The sequence below is a fragment of the Vanessa atalanta genome, chromosome 8, assembly GCF_905147765.1.
Source record: "Vanessa atalanta chromosome 8, ilVanAtal1.2, whole genome shotgun sequence".
Classification (NCBI taxonomy): Eukaryota; Metazoa; Arthropoda; class Insecta; order Lepidoptera; family Nymphalidae; genus Vanessa; species Vanessa atalanta.
This window is the reverse complement of record NC_061878.1, coordinates 3,463,961-3,486,707: the sequence shown is the minus strand read 5'-3', so window position 1 is coordinate 3,486,707 and position 22,747 is coordinate 3,463,961. Positions and strand designations below refer to the sequence as shown.

The 22,747-nt window shown below is 30.9% G+C and overlaps 3 protein-coding genes across 3 annotated transcripts in view; 2 read left to right on the top strand and 1 right to left on the bottom strand.

Annotated features, from left to right (window-relative positions):
• Positions 1-235: 235 nt before the first annotated feature.
• On the top strand, positions 236-9,705 carry LOC125065719 (synaptogyrin). Its single transcript, XM_047673499.1, has 5 exons — positions 236-461; positions 1,663-1,900; positions 7,625-7,761; positions 8,468-8,639; positions 8,906-9,705. The coding sequence occupies exons 1-5, from the start codon at positions 360-362 to the stop codon at positions 8,935-8,937; spliced, it is 681 nt and encodes a 226-aa protein (XP_047529455.1). The 5' UTR covers positions 236-359; the 3' UTR covers positions 8,938-9,705.
• A 6,023-nt stretch (positions 9,706-15,728) lies between these two features.
• LOC125065947 (histone acetyltransferase KAT8) lies at positions 15,729-18,433 on the bottom strand. The gene has a single exon (XM_047673806.1). The coding sequence runs from the start codon at positions 18,369-18,371 to the stop codon at positions 17,043-17,045; it is 1,329 nt and encodes a 442-aa protein (XP_047529762.1). The 5' UTR covers positions 18,372-18,433; the 3' UTR covers positions 15,729-17,042.
• Positions 18,434-19,028: 595 nt separating this feature from the next.
• The window catches only part of LOC125065632 (ras-related protein Rac1), a 40,237-nt gene continuing 36,518 nt past the window's right edge, over positions 19,029-22,747 (top strand). The window contains exon 1 of the mRNA XM_047673365.1: positions 19,029-19,356. Coding sequence (XP_047529321.1) covers positions 19,322-19,356 — 35 coding nt within the window. The 5' untranslated portion in view covers positions 19,029-19,321. The remainder of the gene's footprint in view (positions 19,357-22,747) is intronic.

Below are 22,747 nucleotides of genomic sequence, written 5' to 3'. Positions count from 1 at the left end.
GTACTTTGACATCTATTATAATATTAATCTCGCATAGACCTTGATTATATTGAAAATACCTATTCAGCTATTTATAGATGAACGTTCAACAGGATAATACACAAAATAATGGTAACAACTCACTACATTTTATTTAAAATAATGATTTCATACTATATTTACTCTGTAATGTTGGCTCTTCGATAAATACAATAAATATTTTATCTGTGGTATATGTCACTGTTTGCAAATTTGAGCTGGGTAAGCTGCGCGATCGATAACTTATATTGGAAGATATTCGGAGTTTGTGAGGTCAGAGACATTGATGGGCCGTAAGGTTCAGCACTAAAATACTTACAGTATCTTTGAAAAGTGATAAAATGGATACGGCTGGAGCTTACGGTGGTGGAAAGGCTGGAGGAGCGTTTGATCCTCAAGCTTTTATCCAGCGGCCTCCTGTGATAGTCCGAGCAGTTTGTTGGGTAAGTAATATATGTAACATTTGATATTATGTCATGTAACAAGATAGATGAATAGTTCTTTAAAGATATACCTTAATTAAATTTGAGCAATCTTAAACGGGCTCATCTTTATTTATTTCGAAAAAAAATCTACTAATTTAAAATAAAAATATTCTTTTTGCGTATTGATGTACATAAAATTGAACAGATATGTTAACATTACCCATTGACAACAATCATGTGATTGACCTTGTAAATATACATATAGATTTTTCTAACAATTTAGATATACCAACCACATATATTACAGAATCAATACAATTCCACCAATAGGTCAACAGGGGATCACTTCTTAACATATAGTTATGATAGCCGATTCACTTGTACCACTCCCTTGTTTTATATATATATATATAGATTAAATATCATAAATTTTTCACAGATAAAAGAGAGCAGTTTTGATAAAAACTTTAATGGGATATATTGCAGTTAAAAAAAATTACACCAATTAAAAAAAAAGCATAAAATTAATGCATACAACTTAATTTATAAGATAACCAAATTATGTAACAAAACTATACAATTCAGCTTATTAATTTTGATATTAAGGAAGAAAATCCCATTACAGTTGAAATAATCACATTGTAGTACAAATAATTATTTAACCTCTTTGTATTATATTATTGGATACTTAATTAATTAATTCATTATATGATATTCACCCACATAGCTTTGTGTAATTGTTATCTGCACTGTCCATGTATTTGATTGAAATATTTTCAAAAGAACATAAAAATAAATGATGATGTCAATGATATAATTACCGGCAATGTCTATTAATAAACATTCCAAGCACTACTGAATGTTCAAATGCATAATTCGTGCTAATTAAGTAAAAAAAAAACAACCATGTGTTAAATAAAATAAATTTTAATCATGTGACCCCCATCTATATAGCAGCAGCGTGTTTAAAGAAAGCCATAGATTTAAATTGCTTATCTCTTAGGAGTGTTTATAGATATATTTCGGAATAGGACTCATCAACATCTAATTTAGTAATAATTAAAGTCTCAATTTTAATGACATGAATTAAAACTTTTTTGTCGACAACCTTTCTGCTTCTTGATAATTTTCGTAAAAAGATTATTCAAAGTTCTTGTCTTGTTCAAATTATAAGAAAATCTTCGTATACAATGTACATATATTTGAATTTCTTTCACAGCTCTTCAGCGTCATTGTAATGGGTTGCATATCGGCAAAGGGCTGGTATGTAAGCAAGGCTGACGGCTACGAGTACTGCGTTTACAACGACGATACGAACGCCTGTAACTACGGCGTCGGTATATCGGTTATAGCTTTCGTAGCCTCAATCGCCTTCATCGCCGGGGAGTATCTCTTCGAGCAGATGTCGTCTGTGAAGACTAGGAAGCATTACGTTTTAGCCGATATGGGATTCTCAGGTGAGTTTATGATGTCTTTAGACACGATAAGATTAATATTTAAAGGTCAGGAATTCTTTTCTATGATGTTGATCTCCTCTTGACCTATTTCGATCACGGTCATACTCAAGAGAAACTAGCCAACTGCGCAGGACATATTACAGAGCTGGTGCACTCTTTTTTACCTTACTTTGATAATGCGAGAGGACTGCCAATCTGACACGACCGGGATGATTTCAGGCGTCAGAGCAACTGCTGAATTCCAAATTCTAGGTTCCTCTTGAGCGAGATTACAAATTCTCAACCTGGTATTCAAACTAGGACTTTTATAGCTATGGAGATTTATGGCTTTAATACCTAGCCGTCACCACCGAGACAAAATTTGTTTGTATTCCTAATGTATTAGTGGATTTAGTGAATTCTTAAGGTAGTTAAATGAACGCGATTTTAGTTTGTTGTATGCTATGTTTTATATAGCATCTCACGTGACATCGTTAATTTCTAGAAAGTATTTGCTAAGATACTTTAATTAGTAATCCAAGATACTTTTTTTAATACTATTGTGACATTCGTGCCTAGGTAAATAGATTTTAATAAAATAAAATTGTATTTTCTGTCCATAGAAATGAATAAGGATACATCGTTGTAGTTTTTATTCATTTATTCATTTCATTTCGTTTTCACGCGCTTAGTTGTAACATTATACGTTATGATATTACGTAAATACGTTTATTTCTAGTAGACGCTAATTCCTAAACAATAATGGGTATTTGAAGACGTACTGTGTAGTGGAATGTTTGTTTTTAGTGTGTGACGAAATAAAATAAGCGTAATTACCTTAAGCAAACAAAATAATGGCAATGGTGACCACTTATCTGGCTCAGTTGGACGTTAGGCTAGGTATGCAAAAAAAAATTAGTCAAATCCGGGATTTAAAATGACACCGTATAAGATAATGAAGCAGTTAATTTCCAATTGCCTAAAACATAATCGGCGCCATTTTAACGTTTTGTAATATTTTGAAACTGTAAAACCAATTCAATGAGAGAACATTGTAGTTTTCATTTTTGCTTTACATTTAAACTCTGAACTAATTCTTTTAATCTGTAGCACTGGAGGGCTATTTCCGGCCCGTCTCGGTCATTATAATCAATAGTTCGAAAATATTCACGAGAACAGAATAAATCGACTTTATAGTAGATATTTTTTTGTATATTTTTAACAGACTGCAATAAAAAAAAATCTTGATACTACGTGCATTCATATATTCACTTTTATCGTAAAAACAACAATACATATTTTTCGCAGATATGTAAACTTTAAATTGAAATATAGGTTTCAATTGTTTTTAACATAAGAATAGATCGCCTTATGGTTGATGTTTACTTTCGCCCATACACTGGAAGTGTAACAACCATTGCAAGCCTTTGTTTACTAATTTCTCGAATAAGGAATTTTATTTTATTCTGACGTTGGAAAAAAGAATAAAGTACAAAATAGTAAATCAAATAAAGTACATAACATTTTCTACAAACAACGTTTGCTCGATTTAAGTTTCAATGGAAGCGCGACGTAAAGACATGGCTTATACACTAAACAATAAGACTCCAAAGAGAAGTCGAATTCAAAAGAAAATTTAATTAGATCCCGACTTTGTAATTCGAAACCCAGTGTAATTTTAAGTTAAAACTTGAACTACACTGACTGTACACAAAAAAAAAATCTTTATTAATTAATTTCCGACAACGTAAGCATACTAAGCTACGTCTCAACAAAATATATAACGTACTAATTGTCGCATGAATCAACCCATGACATAGGCCTTTGTGTTACGTGTATGACCACATACACACGTAACATACAGACCTATGTACTCCCTTGGAGTTCATCCAAAATTCCGTCAAATTCAATGACAGACAGACAGTTACTTTCGCATTTATAATTTTAGTATAGTTTCGAATGAATTTAATTAAGAATTTTGCTTTACCAAAAATAACATTCCGCGCTTCAGACCTTAAAGCTTATTAATCTATGCAGGTTTTTATGAACCTTTTATAAATTTCAAACAAATTACAAACGACACTGGGTTTTGCCATTACGAGGGCCCTATTAGACCTCGGGGCCTTATGCCGAACGTGTGCGTAAGGTAATGGAAGAAATAAACGCTCCGAATCTCATTAGCATCCAACCAATGAAGTCCTCTTTCTCGTACTCAAAAGATCCTCCAACGGTTTATCTTTGAAAGATTTAATCTAAAATATAAACTTGGCTCGTTGCAATTTTATTATATGTGTATGTGTTCCATTCTCTCGAGTTCAAGGAATTAATAAACGCTGGTATAAAATGCAACGATGTAATAAAACCATTAAGTATTGGGTCATATTATTTGACATTAGCTTGGATCGTTCGTTCTACAGCGATTGATTTTATGGGGGTCACGGATCTTTAACGTCCGTACGTACTCCGCTTTCCGTGGCTTTAATTGCCTATTTTGTTATTTTCGTTACAAAAATATTACACCGTTGTTTAATCTCTATATATGCATTTATTACGTTTTAACGACTATTCTGCTGATACGATTAAGATGACGAATGATGATTATCTACTAGTAATATTCAATAGATATTATTTAAATTGAGTTATCATTTACATATTTCAAACAGGGAAATAATGAAGGGAATATCACTATCTTTTAAGATTTTTCATTATGACGGTAATATTTAACACATTTCGTTACAATTTGGACTAAAATGATCGAAATTGCTCACCAGCTTCCTAAATTTCAACACGGTACTGAATTACTGATCTAAAAATATCTCGGGACTCTCGAAATAAGTTTTTACCTTAATATTCTCCTAATAAAGTCGGGTAGTTTAGAACGATACTTACCTAAATTATGAGTTGACGCATTTTCTAATGATTTTATTAAAACGACATCTCGATTATTGGAAACTATTCATATTTCTGACTAGACCTTGTCTTAAATCAATAATTATTATAAACATTAATTGTTAAGTGATAAATTAATAACGCTTGACAAATGAATACAAGCTTTATACTTAACTGGAGGGGAAGGTTAGGTTGGTTAATTCTCTGCAAATAAGCATAACTAAATATTTTAAAAATGAAACAAAAGAATTTTAATTCCTATCGTTTATTTAAATTACGCGATCGTTGAAAGCGGCCTTTGTGTCGATAATTACGAACGCTTCCATTACGAGGCTGAAAAAAAAAACATAAAAAAAACCGATAAAATAAATTACACAACTTTTCGAATAATTTGTTCGACGTTTTTATCACGGTGCTCACGACATAAATGTGTATTTCGATTTTTTTCTAAACCTTCTAAACAGCTCTTAATAATACATTAAATTTATGACTAAATAAAATTCCGGTGTTTTTTTTTTCTATTTTAAATAATCTATTTTAATATTTACTATGATCCAACTAAGAAAAGTTTTTTGCAAGATGCCGAAAAATGACCCCAAAAAACACGTGAAGGCTGGACCCCTGCGTCTTTTATATCTACGGTGGAAACATGCAAGAAAAAATTGATAAATAAGTTACAATAAGTTAAGATTCCTCGTAATAAAAAATAAAAAATAATAAAATGAAATCGCTAATCACATATTAATACAGACAAAATGATAATAATACAATGTATTGTATTGTTATTGGGTAGATGGGATAATAAATGAGTCAATAGTTCGATGGGTAAACAATAGTATTGTTCTAACATGTTATGGTTACCATAACCAACCATAATAAGCTGACCTTTCAATATTAGCTATGTTATCCATTGCCTATTTTAACACAAAGTACCTTTATTAACATCTACCTTTTTTTCTGATTATATACTCAACAACAGCGTTGATAAGTCCTTTGAAATCATTGAAAACTAATACCGTGTCATGGCCGTGACCCACTTAAAACGTTTTATCCACTAGAAAATCTGGGTTGCCTACAGCGTTTGTTTTACGATTAAATACAAAGCTTTATTATACACATGGAGACAAGTAACAAGTGTATGCGATCATGTATGAGTCTGTACATTATGTTATTAATATTTTAAGCTGAGTTTTAAAGACTTCTTGCAAAAAAATGTTTTTAGTGGAAGTTCTTTGTATTTTAAATAGGTAGGTAGGTATAGTAGACAGACTGACAAATAAGCCACCAGGCGTTGATAATCCTTTGTATAGTCAATGAACTACCTTGGGACCTTGTGCCTGTAGTTACACTGGATCACTCGTCCTTCAAACCGGAACCGGACCGCTATTTGGCGGTCGAATATATAATGAGTGGATGGTACTTATCCAGAGAGACTTTTACAAAGCCCTACGAACCGACTAAAATTGTATCTACACTACAAAATTAAAATTATACACAAATAATATGATGATGCCCGCCTGACCCATTTCGATGGCGGCGGCTACTGGCAATCGACACTAGTGCAAACACAACGCACTCTGTTCCCTCATTCTATCCCAAGTGTGTCTGCAACCGCAAATGTACCTACTCTAGATTTTTATCTCATACGATTTTTTCTCTGCATAAAAAGGTTAGTCCTCATATTTATAAAATATTTCCTGAATATTCAGTAAGATGTAAACATACAGAAAGAAATGATTGAATGTCGATTCTCAATATATTTTTGACTTGAAAGGAATTTTCTGACACAGATTAGACGTATGTACACGTTGAACGACCACAAACTTATATAACCCGATTACACAGGATTAGCAACTCCTTCGTGAGACAATGTTTACGTTTTTCTGTTTTCAAACGAAAAGCCTTTTAAGGTATATTTTATTGTAATAAAATTTTATATACGGTTTTATTTAACCTTAATTTTTGTTATGGTTTTAATTAATTATTTTGTTTTTTAATTATTCTCTAACGTTCTTAATTTATTTCATTTTGTCTGTTATTTAATACATAATGTATATCATAAGCAACTTCGTTCCAATCGGGTGTTCCAAGAACCAGTGTGTGTTTTTCCACACATCAATTGATGAATTCGTTGAAGGATCTATATAGCATATTTACATAGAAAAACAAACATAAAAAGAAAAATGCATTACTTTTTCGGCTAGAAAAGTTGGAACCTTCGACTTTTCTCTATTAGAGTATGCTCGCATTATATATGCTGTTTATTGATGAAAACTGCATTAAAATCCGTTTCGTAGTTTAAAGTTCTAAGCGTACAGTTAACGGGAAGCGATTTTATTTTATATATGTACAGATTACTCGGTGGTCGGTCTTAGTGCAACTCATTTTTCCTAGATAGCCTCCACTTATCAAACATTCTACCGCAAAACAGAAACACTTAATACTATTGTGTTCCGGATTAACGGATTAAATGCCAGTAACTACAGCCACATGGGTCGTAAAATCTTAGATTCCAAGATTGGTAGGACGTGGGCGATGTACATCAGTGATGGCGTCAATGTCTTTGTTTGTGTATGTCTACTTACCATCAGGTGGCCCATTTCCCTGCATAGGTTATAATAAGAAAAACTTGAACTATACTAAAATGGACAATTTTAATTATGTGAAATATATTTTTTATCGGTGGCATATTATCTCATCTCTTTTTTATAGTTTGAGGTACTGCAAACTTTTAGTAAAATATTTTGCTTAAACGATACTGACGAGATTCGACCACAGCTAAAAAAATTCAACTGAATCGGAAATTTTTTGACATGAATTATATGTGTATATATATTCCCTTGTTATTAATTACAGCATTCTGGGCGTTCCTGTACTTCGTCGGCTTCTGCTATCTGTCTAACGCTTGGGGCAAGACCGAGACCCCACCGGTGGGCACCGCTAACAACATGCAAGGCGCCATCGCCTTTTGTTTCTTCTCTATATTTGCTTGGGTAAGTTGACGTGAATTTAAAATGTTCCTAATAGTAAGCTCCTTTTACTTACAGCTGAGCATACATAATTAAATAAGGTCGTATAAGTAAACGCAATTACTTATATACATCATCTCTTTTGCGATTGATTGGATATACATCATCTTTATTTAATTTTCACCTGTCCCGTCCACTCAGCATGTGAATTGTATATATGTATAAGTAAATTGAGTAAAGGTTATGTGTAGCCTAAAACAATCCAACTTTACTTGGTGTAGATTAAAGTAGGGATAAAGACAGATAAACAACTTTGCCATTCAATTGGCGTCATGTTATTGGTCGAGATCTTTATCGAGAATTATATCCATGATGTTCATAATAGATTCGTGAAAAATGACGTAAATGACTTGGAATTAAAATTAAAGTCAATCAAGAGTTGTTTGTAGTGCATAATATAGCAGAGCTATTAGCAAATTGAATATTTAATTCGCAAGTTTTTTTATCTTTCCTGCGTCTTCATTGGAATATGCCATAAATGCGTTTGCGTAACTCTATAATGGCACAAAACACACAACACAACTTATAGTCAAAGCATTCACAAAGAGGATGTCTATTGGCCAATCCTGCCAAGTCTGCCTGATCCTTTTTGTTTCAATTGATATAAAATTGGATCTTAACCTGAGAGAATGATGAATAAATAATATGTTTTAATGCTCGTACTTTGCAGGTTGCGTGCGCGTTCTTCGCATTCCAGCGGTTCCGCATGGGCGCGGACGCGGCTTTCGCGCCGGCCTACGAGGTGGAGGGCGCGGGCAGCCCCGGCGCCTTCCCCGCCTACCCCGGCGCGCCCGACCCGCAGCCCGCCTACAGCGACCCGCCCTTCTCGCAGCCCCACACCGGTACAGTACCACTATATATACACACATGGTTCCATCTTCATGCCCCGACCTGAGCTATGTCTTTTTATTTAAGATTGCATTGAGTCTATCGTGCTAGGTGTTGTAGTTTAACATATATTTTTATTGCGAAAGCGATATTGTGCTATTTCTACTCTTTTCACACTTTAGGGAACTACAAGAATTTATATAGAAAAAAATAATAATTAAAAATCAATAGTTGTTAAGTTTAATGTTTAGAATAACAGCATTATCTCTCTTTATTCCAGGCAATGTGGACTACACCGCTCCCACTTATTAAGCTGGCTCTCTGGTGAGACGAATTCAGCTTCTATGATTATGTTATCGAAGCAAGTAAGTTATAATTAATACATTTTTATGTCAACGTAACGTACTTGTGGAATACTTATTTGTCAATGATAACCACCACGAATAAAGTTATACCATAGATCTACCAACTAGGAACTTTAATTATTATAAAATAGTATTCAAAAGAATAACGAAATATTTTTGTTTAATATCTAGTCAATATTATCTTTGATAAGACGATGGTTGGGGAGCTGGCGAGCATTTCGGTATATGATTACCTCGTGTTTCATATCTATTGCGTATAGATCAATGCAAATGCAAACGCTTTGGTCCTACGTGTGAGGACAAACAAACCTTAGATTTACGTAGTGCATGAAATTTTCTAGTACTCGTTTGTTTGGGTTTTGTCCTCTAGTGGTTGGAATAACACAATACAAATTCGAATCGCTTTCAATTAACAATAAAGCTCCATCGTGACATTCAAATATCACTAATAATAATGTCAGCAACATTACAATGATAAAATCATATAGGAATTTTCCTCACCGGCTCCCCTATAATAAGGTACGTAATATAATCTCAAATAATTAAAAGTTTTTGCCAAAAATTTACTACATTACTTTTATCTCTCAACTCTTCGACTATATATTTGATGCAGATGTTCGAATGATTGGAAAAATAAACATGTGTTAATTATAGCTTTAAATATTGTTGTCCGTTTCGTTACTTATAATTTAAGACTTATTACTTTGTCTCGTGATATGATCATGTTAAGTTAAATATGTTATTTTTAATTAAATTTAAATCATGTTTCAACTTAAAATCGACTTTGGAGTTTTTTTTTTTTTTTTTTAATTTTGTTTGAGGTGACAGTACAGATTATATTAACAAATGTAAACATTTGTAACTGTCAAAAGATGTGTTTTTTTTATATGAATCTTTGTTTTAATTATTTATTTTGATTGTTACAATTTATATAGATATATATCGCTTCACAGTACCTGCTTTTAGGTATATGTATATTGGACAATATACCCCCATTATTGTATAATAATAACCTCTATATTATGTAAATAATATAAAAGCAAATATATATGAATACTTATTATATTCTTTGTGATTTGTCGTTAATGTGATATTTTACATTATTTATGTTGTTTTTTTTTTTAATTCATTGACATACATATAGTGCCATGTGCGTAGATGTTATAACATTGATTAGAAATAATATCAAATTGTATTTAAGAATGCAATATTTAAATATGATAGCAATATATCACGGTATGATCACTCAAACAGTCACAGAAGATAAGAAGTCACTATTTATTCGAAAGACTGCGCAATAATGACAGGACTAAGAATAATGCCATCTCTTTCTAACGCGTGGGTAGCGCCGGCTCTGTGATAGAGTACGCTGTCTAAAATGAGAATCAGATCTTATAAAACACACAAATCAGCATGGCTCTGATTTTTTCTAGCTAAGGTAATGAAGAGACATGCATGATTGTAGGGGTCAAGGTCAATGGGGTGGGGATAAAATTTAACCATGTTGAATGGTTAGGAGATGCCTGTCAAATTGGCTGAGATGTTGGTTATAATAGAAGAAGCACCATATTTAACTTTTTTTATTAATATTATAGCAAAGGCCCCAAACTGTTACAGATATTACAACTTAATATATAAAAATTAAAAAACTGTATATATCTATTTAAAAGACAAAAATAATTATATGGAAATCTATCCTTAAATTTATATATTTCAATATATTTGATTCTGTGAGTAGTAGTGATCGTACTGTATATTAAACTCAGTTGTATTTTAGAAAGAAGTCGACAAAGATTTTGAGTATTTAAAGAAGATATACTATTCTTCGTAAATTTATTTTTTTTACTTAAAATAATATTTATTAAAAGTCGACTTCATTACAATTGAGTGTTTACAGAAAAGTATTATGTTGCTTGCTATTTTTAAACATAGAATGTAGGTAATCTTTAACTTGCATATCGATGTAATTTTTCCTTAATATATAAGACGAAAAAGGTATCGTTCGAAAATCAAATATTTAAATTAGATAAGGTCAATGTGCAATTGTTTTATTTATTTTTTATTTTATAAATGTCGACTGTTAAAATAGCTTCGCTGTTATCGTGTATTATAAACTGTTATTCGTGTTAATAATCTGTGTCGTTTGACTATTCCTGAAATAGAGATACTTTATAAATAAATTGCTACTGTGTGGCCAATGTTTATCAAACAAACAGTCCATTTATTTTTTTAAATAAGACTGTATTTTGGCAGTCCTTTGCCCGTTCGAAATAATGCAAATAAAACCACACTAAATTAAAAGTATATATCAAGAATAGTCAAATGTTCTCTTTGTATTTGCGATATAAACAATTAAGACATTTCAGTATTATTATATGTTAATATAATAAAATAAATAGTCATTGTAATGCTGATTTCAGACATAGTATTTTTTATATTATAAAAGAAATAATATTAACTCTATATTCTGATAGCGTAATTTGTTTCTTAGAAAAAATAGCAATTATAATTATAGCCGTACTTTTTGTTGCTAAAGTTATTTCGAAATAATCTAATATTTTAAATAACCCAAGGTCTAAAATTTAGTACAAATCGAATAATGGTATGTAGTATTTTTTATCTGTGCCTCATTCCATAAAAAAAGCTGAAAGACGTTTTTTTATTGTCAATTTGATGTGTTTACTGAAAGTATTATGTGTTATTTAATTAATAATTATATAATTTTATCGAACCTCCTATTTTGACGACTTCCTTAAATTATTTATTAAACATTTTCGGAATACGGTATTATAAACCGTTGTGTTATCAATATTGTAAATGATTATTTAAAGTGCTTTTATTTATTTTGGGATTTATACGCCAGGGAAAAACTGTGTATCGCGTAAGATGATCAAATCTAACCAACCCACAATGTTTTTTCTTATACTAATGATATAAGAAAGTCCCTGAATTCCTCCCTTCCTACTCTAACTTATATGATTATACAATATTAAATAAGCAAGAAGCATATATGTAACAATAAATGTTATTGTTGTTTTGTCATATTGTCATATAACTTTAAATTTATCCCCGTTTTATTCTCACTATATAAACGCATTACGCGTTTCCCCCACGTGAAGAAGGGGGGAGGGGGTGGGTTATGTGGGACTCACCCGTGCCAAGGCCGCCTAGAACGCCCTAGTACACCGAAAATCCCCCTGAAAAACCAGCGGTACTCTCCCCGTCGACCACGGGGTCGCTTTGTATCCCTATATATTTCAGTAACATATAAATATTAGTCCCAGATATTTTACATTAAATAAACAAATTCAACAGTATTGATGACAACCATGGTTATACAATATTATTTCATAGCTTGCACTGTTATTTGTATAAAGTATTAGCAATAACATTGTATTTATAATGCTGTTTCATCCAAATAATATATTATAATGTTATATAATCAGTGTGCATTTTATAATTTAATTAAATGTATAATTATAAATGAAACTTTGTATAATATTATGAGCATATTAGTCGCGTGGATCATATAGCTTATGAAATTCTTTAGAATCACCTAATTTAAATATTATAGAGAAATTTATAGTAAACAATATCATATTATTAAGTATATAGTATGGTTTTAATTTTATGATAAAAACTTCAACGGGGTTGACAAATGAAGGATATCTTAAAGCCTAAATTTTTTAAAATAATAATGTCTTTATTATCTGTAGAATTGTATGGATGGAATAGCTTCTATTTTTTTATAATTATAATTATGCCTGTTTGAATATAAAGTTTGGTAGTACTGTATCGATTGTAACTCGCTGAGTCGTGTAAATGTTCTTTCTTGACACTTAAATGTAGATGTGTACTATCTAGATGTAGATATAACACCTGTATTAGATATCTGTTCTGATAATAAAGAATATTTACTAATCATTACACAAAAAGAAAATTGTAATAAGTGTTAAATATTATGCTAAAGTTCAGTGTTTGGTGATCAAATGTTATTGTGCATAGTAGAATATATAAAACAATTTCATCTTGTTAACATTGTACGGCTGATATAAATTGTGTTCTTTACGACTAATACTGAAGCCATATATAATTTGTTTTTTTTTTTTTAACTGGGTCGTGAAGTTGTGAGCCTAGTAATCTTCCACATATAGGCTACTTACAATAGATAATGGTAGAATAGATTTTTATTTATTCAAGTAAAGAGAACTGTTTGTTTAATCGTATTTGTTCCATGGCAATTTTCGAAGTCACTAGACGATTGAATAATTGTTTTAATAAACTCTTAACAAAGTAAATTTTTAATAAATACTAATTTTTCATATAAGTTCTAAGAACATAATTTAGAACAGCAATACATTTAAGATTTATTTTTTATTTTAACCGCCAAATATTAGGTATGTTAAATTGTCATATGTCAGTTGGAATTGATTACAGACTATACCATATCATTATATTGTATAGTTTATATTAAACGAATTAGTGTAAAAAAATATACACACATTTCCTATAGTTCGAGATTCGTAAATCGAACGTGGCAATTATATTTGACATGATTTTATCTTTCGAACAACCGACTTGATTTGATTATTTAAATCATTGAAATACAATCACTTGTTAACCTTGTGGGTAGTAACTGACATAGACAATTTTTTAAAGTTACCAAAGATTTTTAAATGTAACATCGATTGAATATAATTTATACTCTCTCATTTCAGTTGCAGCAATTTTATTGGAATGTTATTTTGGTTCTGTGAAGGAATTTCAGGTGTTCTGTTGCCAATTGTCATTTATATGACTATAGTTTTGTTTTTCAAAAAAAAAAAAAATATCTCACGCACAACTAAAAAGTAGAGAGTATTTGATAATTATATTCAATAAGATGATAAGTATTTGTTTATTGCATTGTATTATCATGTAAATGAGGAAATAATGAAATAAATTGAATGATAGATATGTGTATAACTTGTTTTATTTAAGAAATGCTCTGAGCTTAGGATAATTACTTTTTAGTCTTTCAGTTAGACTGGTTCATTGTAAGAAATTCACTCTAACTAACGTGCTGGCACGTTATGGTATGGTTTTACAAAGTGGGTGAATTATATTATAAAATTATACAATTTGTACCTAATCCTAAATTCGCAAAACAATATTGAAATTATTTTTTTTAAATAAAGACTGTCATACAATTTACCCTACATTATTTAGTTTTATAATATGATATTTTTTAAGTAAAAAATTCGTGAAAAATTTGATTTATCGACAGAACGCATCTTAAAAATACTCTATTAATATACCTACATCTTTTAAAATAATTTCGATTGTCCTTTCAATTATTTTATTGTCTGGACATAAGGATGATTTAGTTTCAATTGTATTAGTTAAATTATGTTTAGTCATGTCAATCCCAACACGCATGTGCAGAATGTATTTTAGAACAGCTAGTCCATCTGTTCCTGACCAATGCAATATAAGCTTGTGTTCTAGAATGCTGATAGGGAAGCGTTTGACCACTTAAATACATTCTTATTCGAATAACATGGAAGCTCGATTTTGGATTTAGAATAGTCATTACTTTTCTGATATAAAATCTTCATTTACACTTTAAAAGTTACATATTACAATTACTTAATCGATTTTTTACCAGTTTTATTATGCTCAAATAAGTCAGCTATATAAACAACGAAAGAAAACATACTGTTGCTTGAAAAATAGAAGATATTAGTGACGATAGTACAAAAATAATACTAAATATAATAATATTCTAAAGGGACATACTGACGCGCTTTATCGTCGTCTAGCCCTTATTATGTAAATTCTTTATCCGAGTTAGCTAAAAGTACACAGCTATATATAACCAGCTTTGTATATATGTTCGTAGACAAGGCGTCACTTTAGAATCAACTTTATGTCCAAACACCACAGAATTGTCGACGCGACACTTTGAGAAAGCCTTTTGTTTACCCAAGTCTACTAGTCGTACGAGTCAGTACACACCTTCTTGCACCTTCACTTCGGTTTCTTTAGAATAAGAGATATGTTGTGAGAGGATGGTTTTTTTATGTAATAGATAGGCAGACGGGCAATTGGGCGACCTGATGGTAAGTAGTCACCACCACCCATAGATATTGGAACTATAGGAAATATTAACCATTCCTCACATCACACCAATGAGTCACCAACCTTGGGAGCTAAGATGCTAAGTCCCTTGTGCCTGGAGTTACACTGGCTCACTAACGCATCAAACTGTTACGCAACAATAATAAGTATTGCTGTTTTCCAATAGAATATTGGATAAGTGGGTGGTACCAACTTAGACAGACTTGAACATAGCTCAAAACAATGTTTACACTTTTATAAAAGCATTGTTCATTGCCAGTTTGTTACTTCCCAAACATCGATTAATTGGTGTATTATTGAACGTTAAAAATTTATGGAAACGGTTTTTTTATATCTGACATTTCTAGTGACCTATATTTCTATACCATCAGATAGCCCGTTGAGATTAGGCCCATAGACACAAAGTGGATTTATCTCGAATATCTTCAAAATACGTAGTTCGTTTTCCTGTAACTGTAATATTTAACTCATTCAATTCCTAAATTGTGGCCGGCCTTGCTAACCTGTCTTAAATTTCCAAAACGTCAACAAAAAAAGATGCATAAAATATAATGGGAATACATAATCTTATCAGTACGAAAATTGGCCGGGGTCTTAATTAAAAATAAAAAGTTTATTTTTCTGTTCCAGGTTTATTTTCGAATGACATTTTTCTCTTACACCTAATGGATAATCACAAATAAATAGTGAAAACAGGATGATTCACAGAATCTTATATTACAATGGGAAGATCTTTCGTTTCTCAATCTGACAGGGGTCAAATTGTTAATAAGATGACCATTTACAAAATAATCATAAAAACTGCTATTTATAATTTAGATAATTATACACATGACTATTTTAAACGACGAAACCAATTCTACAAACAAACTAAATAGATAAAGCATTTTTAAAAGTGACTGTGTTGCCAGAATAATGTACAAAATTTTCTTGAGCTAAAAATTTAAATTACATTGTATGATCATCTTATTTTTTAATGCTACTTTTAAAATATCTATTTTATTTGTGAAATCAAATTTATACTTGTTCACAAACAATACAAAAATGTCAGCATGTTAATACTTCAGTATTGTGCTTAAAACAAAGATCATACACATTTTTTATCAAATAAACTTACAAAATAACTATATACAATTGAAACTTAAGATCTAAATTTATTTTACATAAAACATACAAAACTAAGAACCCTAAATAAGAAACCTAATTTCAAACTTATAAATAATATCACTTTCAACATTAGACAAAGGAACTGAATGACTACAGAACAGATCTCAAAATGTACACAGATTTTCTTAAAGTCGAACATATAACAATGACAATGATAAAATGTTAATTATTTTCATAATTCAAAATAATCTAAATTATATTCCAAAGGGAATATATTAGAAGGGTAGCAAGCATTAAAAATAAACACTAGTGCGTTTAATATAAACATTTTTTAACCCTTGTATTGTTTTAAGCATTTTGTATGAAGATTAATCTTTACTAGCAAGCAATTACTCATAACAAAGGATACAATAATTAATTCTTCAACTTTATTTTATGACAGAATTTGTAAAAAACATTTGTATTTTTATATAATGTTATTCCTTTAGCATTTTTTTTTTATAATTATGAGTTGTGAGTCTATGAATTAAGTTTTTAATAATAACTTTACATAAAATTTAATTTATAAGTAATACTATTCAACTGGAAAACCGTTTTGTTTACTGGGGCATCTAATATGGTAAGATTAATTATAATATTAACAACAAATGCCATTGTTTAATCTACTGTTACACTTAATGTATACTCATAAAATACATAGGTCTGATCACATAAAGACAAAAGATTCAAACTAATCCATTCTGTTCCGAACAGGCCTACACTTAGAGAAAATCCTTTGATGAATGATGTTGTAAGCACTCTCTAAGCCCTGCCCGTGAGCCTATACTATTTCTTAGCTTTTGCAGAGTGCCCTTGCTTATTAGGAGGTGTCCATCTTAATGCTGAAGGGTCAACTGATAAACGAGGCTTCTTAAAATGTGAACTAGCCAATTGTTCAGCAACTATCTTAGGTGTCACACAGATAACATGCTGCCCTTTCCAATATTTCACCATATTCATTGACTGTAAGGTTGATATAATATCCGTCTGAGATATACCAGTCATCTGACTTAGATCTTTGATGCTCAATGTGCCACGACTCGCACTTAGGACCTCTAAAAGTACATAAGACCAGTATGATCTGTAACTGAGCTTACCCAAGTCTGACAGAGGTTTTTCTGGACTACCAACAACTTGCTCCAACCTTGAAAGTTCATAACTAAATGCAATCAGCAATTTTCCATACCCTTGCCTCTGGTAGGGAGGAAGTGTTAAAATACAAGCAACATTGTTGCCCTCCGGTGAATCTTTTTCTTTAGAAAAGTAGCCCACAAGATGTGCTCCATGTTTGTCAACTTCACATAGAATATAGAATAAAAACTGTTCTATATCGAAATAAAGGGTTTTATGGTCAAGAAATAGTTTCGCCAATAAACACAGATTCTGACAGTATGTTTTATGTTCCTTGCCGTCGGCCTCAAATATAGCAATCGTGCCTTTTCTATATATTTCGCCTCCTTGCGGTTGCCTCGCAGTACATTCACTTAAGTGATATCTGTATGTTTTTTCCATTCGCATATATTTGAGACAATACTCGCATATCCATAACTTGGATTGCTTACCATACTCGTCGGGGTAAGGACTGAAGTACCAAGTGTCTATTTCGTATTTACCGATCTGTATCCTATCGATGTATTTGACTTTGGTAATCGCTTCGTGTTCCTTTTCCAATGCCGCTGTTGTTGGATCCATTTCCGCGTAGGACTTTTGGACATGATTAATCTCATCATGTTTACGTTTCTGATTGCGTGTTATTTTTCGACCGGACTTGTCGGTGAGTAAATGATCGGAGTTTATGTTGTTATTAGAATTTTCACACACGTCAAATCTATCAGACATAACTCGATGGCGGGATACCCACTCATCGAGTCGCCGATCGTAGCCCACATAATGAACATAATATTCATAACAAGATTCCGAAGCGTTATACCGCGTCTGTATAATCTCAGCCGGGTGCCATGACTCATCGGAACGCCGCACTAAATAATGCTCTCCGATATCCAAAGGTTGATCTTGTGTAGACTCCGAGTCTTCATTATCGGTACTACGACACTCAGGATTAGGTAACTCATTGTTCACAATTGGTTTTTCTAACTCTTTATCACCTTTAGCCATATTAAACAAAAAATCATTAATTGGATCACGCAATACCGCGCAACACAATCTATCGCAGTAGCCATGCCATTTAATCCATAGATAAAAGAAAATATAACGCGCAAAAACGTGCCTTAGTGAAGTGAAAATCGTTAGATACCGGTTTTTTTAGTATTCGTTTTATTTTAAATCTATAAAATATTTAATATAAAATACAAAATACATTGAAAAAACTTAAAAATAAAATTATCATCAAATGAAAAATTCACATAAATATTTAAATTTCAGTGTTACATGTATACAAGTATTTTTAGGGAACTCAATTCTATTTGAACTAATGACACTTTTTTAAATTTCGACATGTATAGTTTATTATAGGAAAAATAAAATTACATAACGTCGTTTACACAGCACATTACATTTTAATTAAACGAAATTAAATATAACATAATAATTATTGTATGTATTTCTAAATAAGATATGACATTTTTTTTACTCTTTAATATTTATAATTACTGTAACTTGCTGAAGTTTTGCCGACACAAATATAAATCTGAAATAGGAAGAATTAAAAGAAAATATTTTTAATACAATATATTAGTACGGTAGTAGATTTTAGAAAGGTATATATATTTTTTAATCTGGCAACACTAATTTCTACCACTACCAAATGAGACGTAAGTTGCTGCCTGCTGAGCGCTGAACGTAACGTAATCGCTATCGGCAGAACGTCTGTTCAGTGTTCTGATTTGTAAATCGTTTCTCAATCGCTGAAAGTGAGATATGAAATTAATTTCGTTATCTAAAAACTGTGCTGTTCATTTACGCGAGTGTTGATTGTAATGCCGAAGTGTATTGATTGCAATTAGAGGTGGTTTAAGTGTAGTGGTAACCATTCGAGATTGGATCGGAGGCCTTCGCTGTGATAATCGTCCGTTGTTTTAGTGAGAACGGAATACTGAACTACAGAAATGCAAGCGATCAAGTGTGTCGTTGTAGGTGACGGGTGAGTTTGATTTTATTTCATTTGTAATAGATATAGTTCATGTACCTTTGTAATACACTTATTATCGTAAACTATCTGACGTCATTTTATGAAACAGTCATTTGTGCCGCATCCAGTGCTGTAACCGAACGGTTGCGATAACATGTGTTTATCAAACTCTTGAGCATTATCGTTAAAAAATGGAAATATGAAATATTTTTATGATGTCTCAGTAAAATGACAAAAATCTAGAAAATATTTTAGGTAATCCATAGTTTTGTAATAAACAACTTGTCTTATCAGTACTCGCAATCTTACATAAGCTCTTTTATATTTATTAAAACTGCAAATTGATGTTATCACTTTTGATAAAGCTGTAAAAACTAATAACCACAATGCAAAAATTATAACTTTTTTGATAAGTCACATCAAAGGTTTTTCTGTTAATATGAATTTTGTTTCAAAATAATGAGTATAAGGTTTATTATTATTATTATTTTTAATACTGTACAAAAACTTAAAATCAACAGTAATAAACAAATACACTAAGTTTTTTTTTTTACTTTTCTCATAAACTAATAATTAGATGTATATAAAAAAAAACAATTTTGCTTTAATATTATGTACTTGGTACAACATAGAAAATATGAAATGCATATTTGCCTTATATATATATATATTTATAATGGCTGTAATATTATAAGGGCTATTCATCATAAGCACAAATCTACATATGTTTTGCCGTAGTGTAAGAGAGGAAATAGAACAATTTGCATTCACCCCGGTGTCTTCATGTCACTGGCCTTTTAAGCTCACCTTGAGTCATCTTTAGAAAAATAAAACATATCTGTATGAAGTCTATGAATACAAATAACATGATGTATCTTTAATAATAATATCCTCTATTTATTTTCAATTATTTTTACTATTTATAACAAGGGATTCATATAAACAATAACATTTAAATTGCAATTATTAATTATAAGTAATTATGTAGAACTGAAGTTTAAACCAAGGCTAATAATTATAATATTTAAATAAAATTGCAATGTTATTTTTTTCTTATAATTTTATTGTTTCTTCTTATTTTATTTTATGATACTTTATATCTAAAATATTACATTATAAAATATATTATCTTCTCTGGTAGTAAATTTAATTAAACAAATTATTAATAAAAACATATTGATTTTGATAATATGAAGGCATATCTTAAAACAGCCACTATTCTATTGCATCCATTGTTATAAAAATAATATAAGAGATTTTGATAAGTTAATATGTTTTTAAATCCAGATTTAGCCTGAGACTCAAACATTGCTAAGAATCAATTCTGGTGATAGATAAAATAAAAAATGAAGACTCATCATCATCTAATTTATTGGTGGAAGGTTAAAAATGGATATGAAGTATGGTTGGAACCATATTAACAGCTACCTGTAGTAGTGGAGAACAACCAGTTAGAAAAATAATTTTGTTTGTGAACTTAGGTTACAGAAAATGCATTCATTAAGATTTTTTATATTCAGAATCTAAGATATAAAAATTATTTCATGCCTCAACAGTTATTAACTTATAGACCAAGGTCTTAGTGTAATAATTTGAAAGAAATATGTGGAAACTATTTGCAAATATTTCGTTGCAGAGTTGCCGAGTTTTAAAATAAACAGCTAACATAGAACGGTAAATTTATATAATTGATTTAATGGTGGCCTCAACTTTATGAATAGGTTACCGGCATTGAATACACAAATAAACGTTATTTTTGTAGCACATATCCTCCTTGCTTCAGCAAGGCCGTTCTATGACATTTGTAATTTAGTATAGTGACTTGTGTTTTTATTCAACCTGGTGTTCAGTGCAAAAAAAACATCTTTAGGCAGAAGTCAATCTGTCAAATGTGTCTAATCAACAAATCTATTATACTTTTTTTACTATTACAATACATTTGTTACAACATATATATATTAAGTAAATTATGTTCATTTTAAATAAATGTTGCCATATGAGTACTTGTTTTTATAAAATATTGCATAGCATTTTGTATAAATGCAATATTATATATGTGAAAGTTACTCTTGCTCTTCTGTTTGTTATCTCAATATGACGTAACTCTTTAACCTATTGTAATGGAATTTGATTAATTCAATGAGAGGTAACCTGGTAACCCGATAAGAACATTTATATTTTATATGGAATTTGAGAAAAAAAAGTCTTAGATGTATTCATTTAATGTAAGTGTCTCGTTGATAAAAATCAGCTGTAATAGAGCTTATCTTCATTATTTATGATAATAGTGTAAATGTCGGCTGTACTAAAAAAAATGTGGATATGAACGATTGTTCCAATGTAAGAGAAGACTAACGTAACATACTCCGATCCGATATAATTTAGCATTACTATTAATAGCTTTCTTCAATTACATTTAAAATATAAAATGTGATTACGCAATGAATGCCTCGTATGTCAAATTGAAAACTTCTGCAATGTGTAAACAACTAGGTAATGCTCGGCATGCAAAGCAAAGCAAAATTATTCGACACAACTCACATGCCACCTTGTGCGTTTAATGGTACTATGCCAAAAACCTTCGTGTGCACAATGAGACACCAATGTTAATTCCAAATTGCAATTATACACAATCGTATATTATTTTATGTGTTTTCGTTTCGTTTCGTAATAGGTTTCGTTTTTTTTTTTTTTAATACTTACAAACTATGGTTGTATTCCGCGTTGACAACGAGCGTCTTTAGAAATCCAACCTTTCTAACATTCAAGTTAATGTTGGCCAAATATAGAAACCTACGACATGTGCTTGGAAAGTCGATGTAGGTATGTACGTGAAAGAAAGTGTCCTGGTACTGCGAGTTTATTAGCGGCTGAGTTGCCATGTGTAAAATTAAATATTAACACATCGATTATTTTCAACACGCCCAACAATGCATCTTGCGAAATTCCGAGCACTCACTAATAAGGTTGTGCGTTTGGCAATCGGACAATTGACATATCAATAAAACTGTTTGAAACATTTCACTTTTGAGTATGGTAGTACCATGTCCTAATTATTTTTTTTGATTCGTATTTGAATGCACTAATTGAGACTAATTTAAAGTCAATGCTAACTTTTCATATGCCACAATTATCAGAATTTATTCGATATAAGGATGAGTAGGCAGTTCAAAATAAACACAGCTTAAGTATTTTGTACATTTATCATTCATAATCTAAGATGTCTACAAAAATGTATATTCAATGGATGTAAAAGTTATTGTACCGTGAACACTAACCGCAAAACCATTATTTTTTAAACCGGTTTGTGGTCAAAGGCGCTTGTCAGGGCAAACAAAAAAATATCATGAATAAAAACTACAATAAATTCCTGAGTAATCTTAAATTTCGATTCGTCATAACG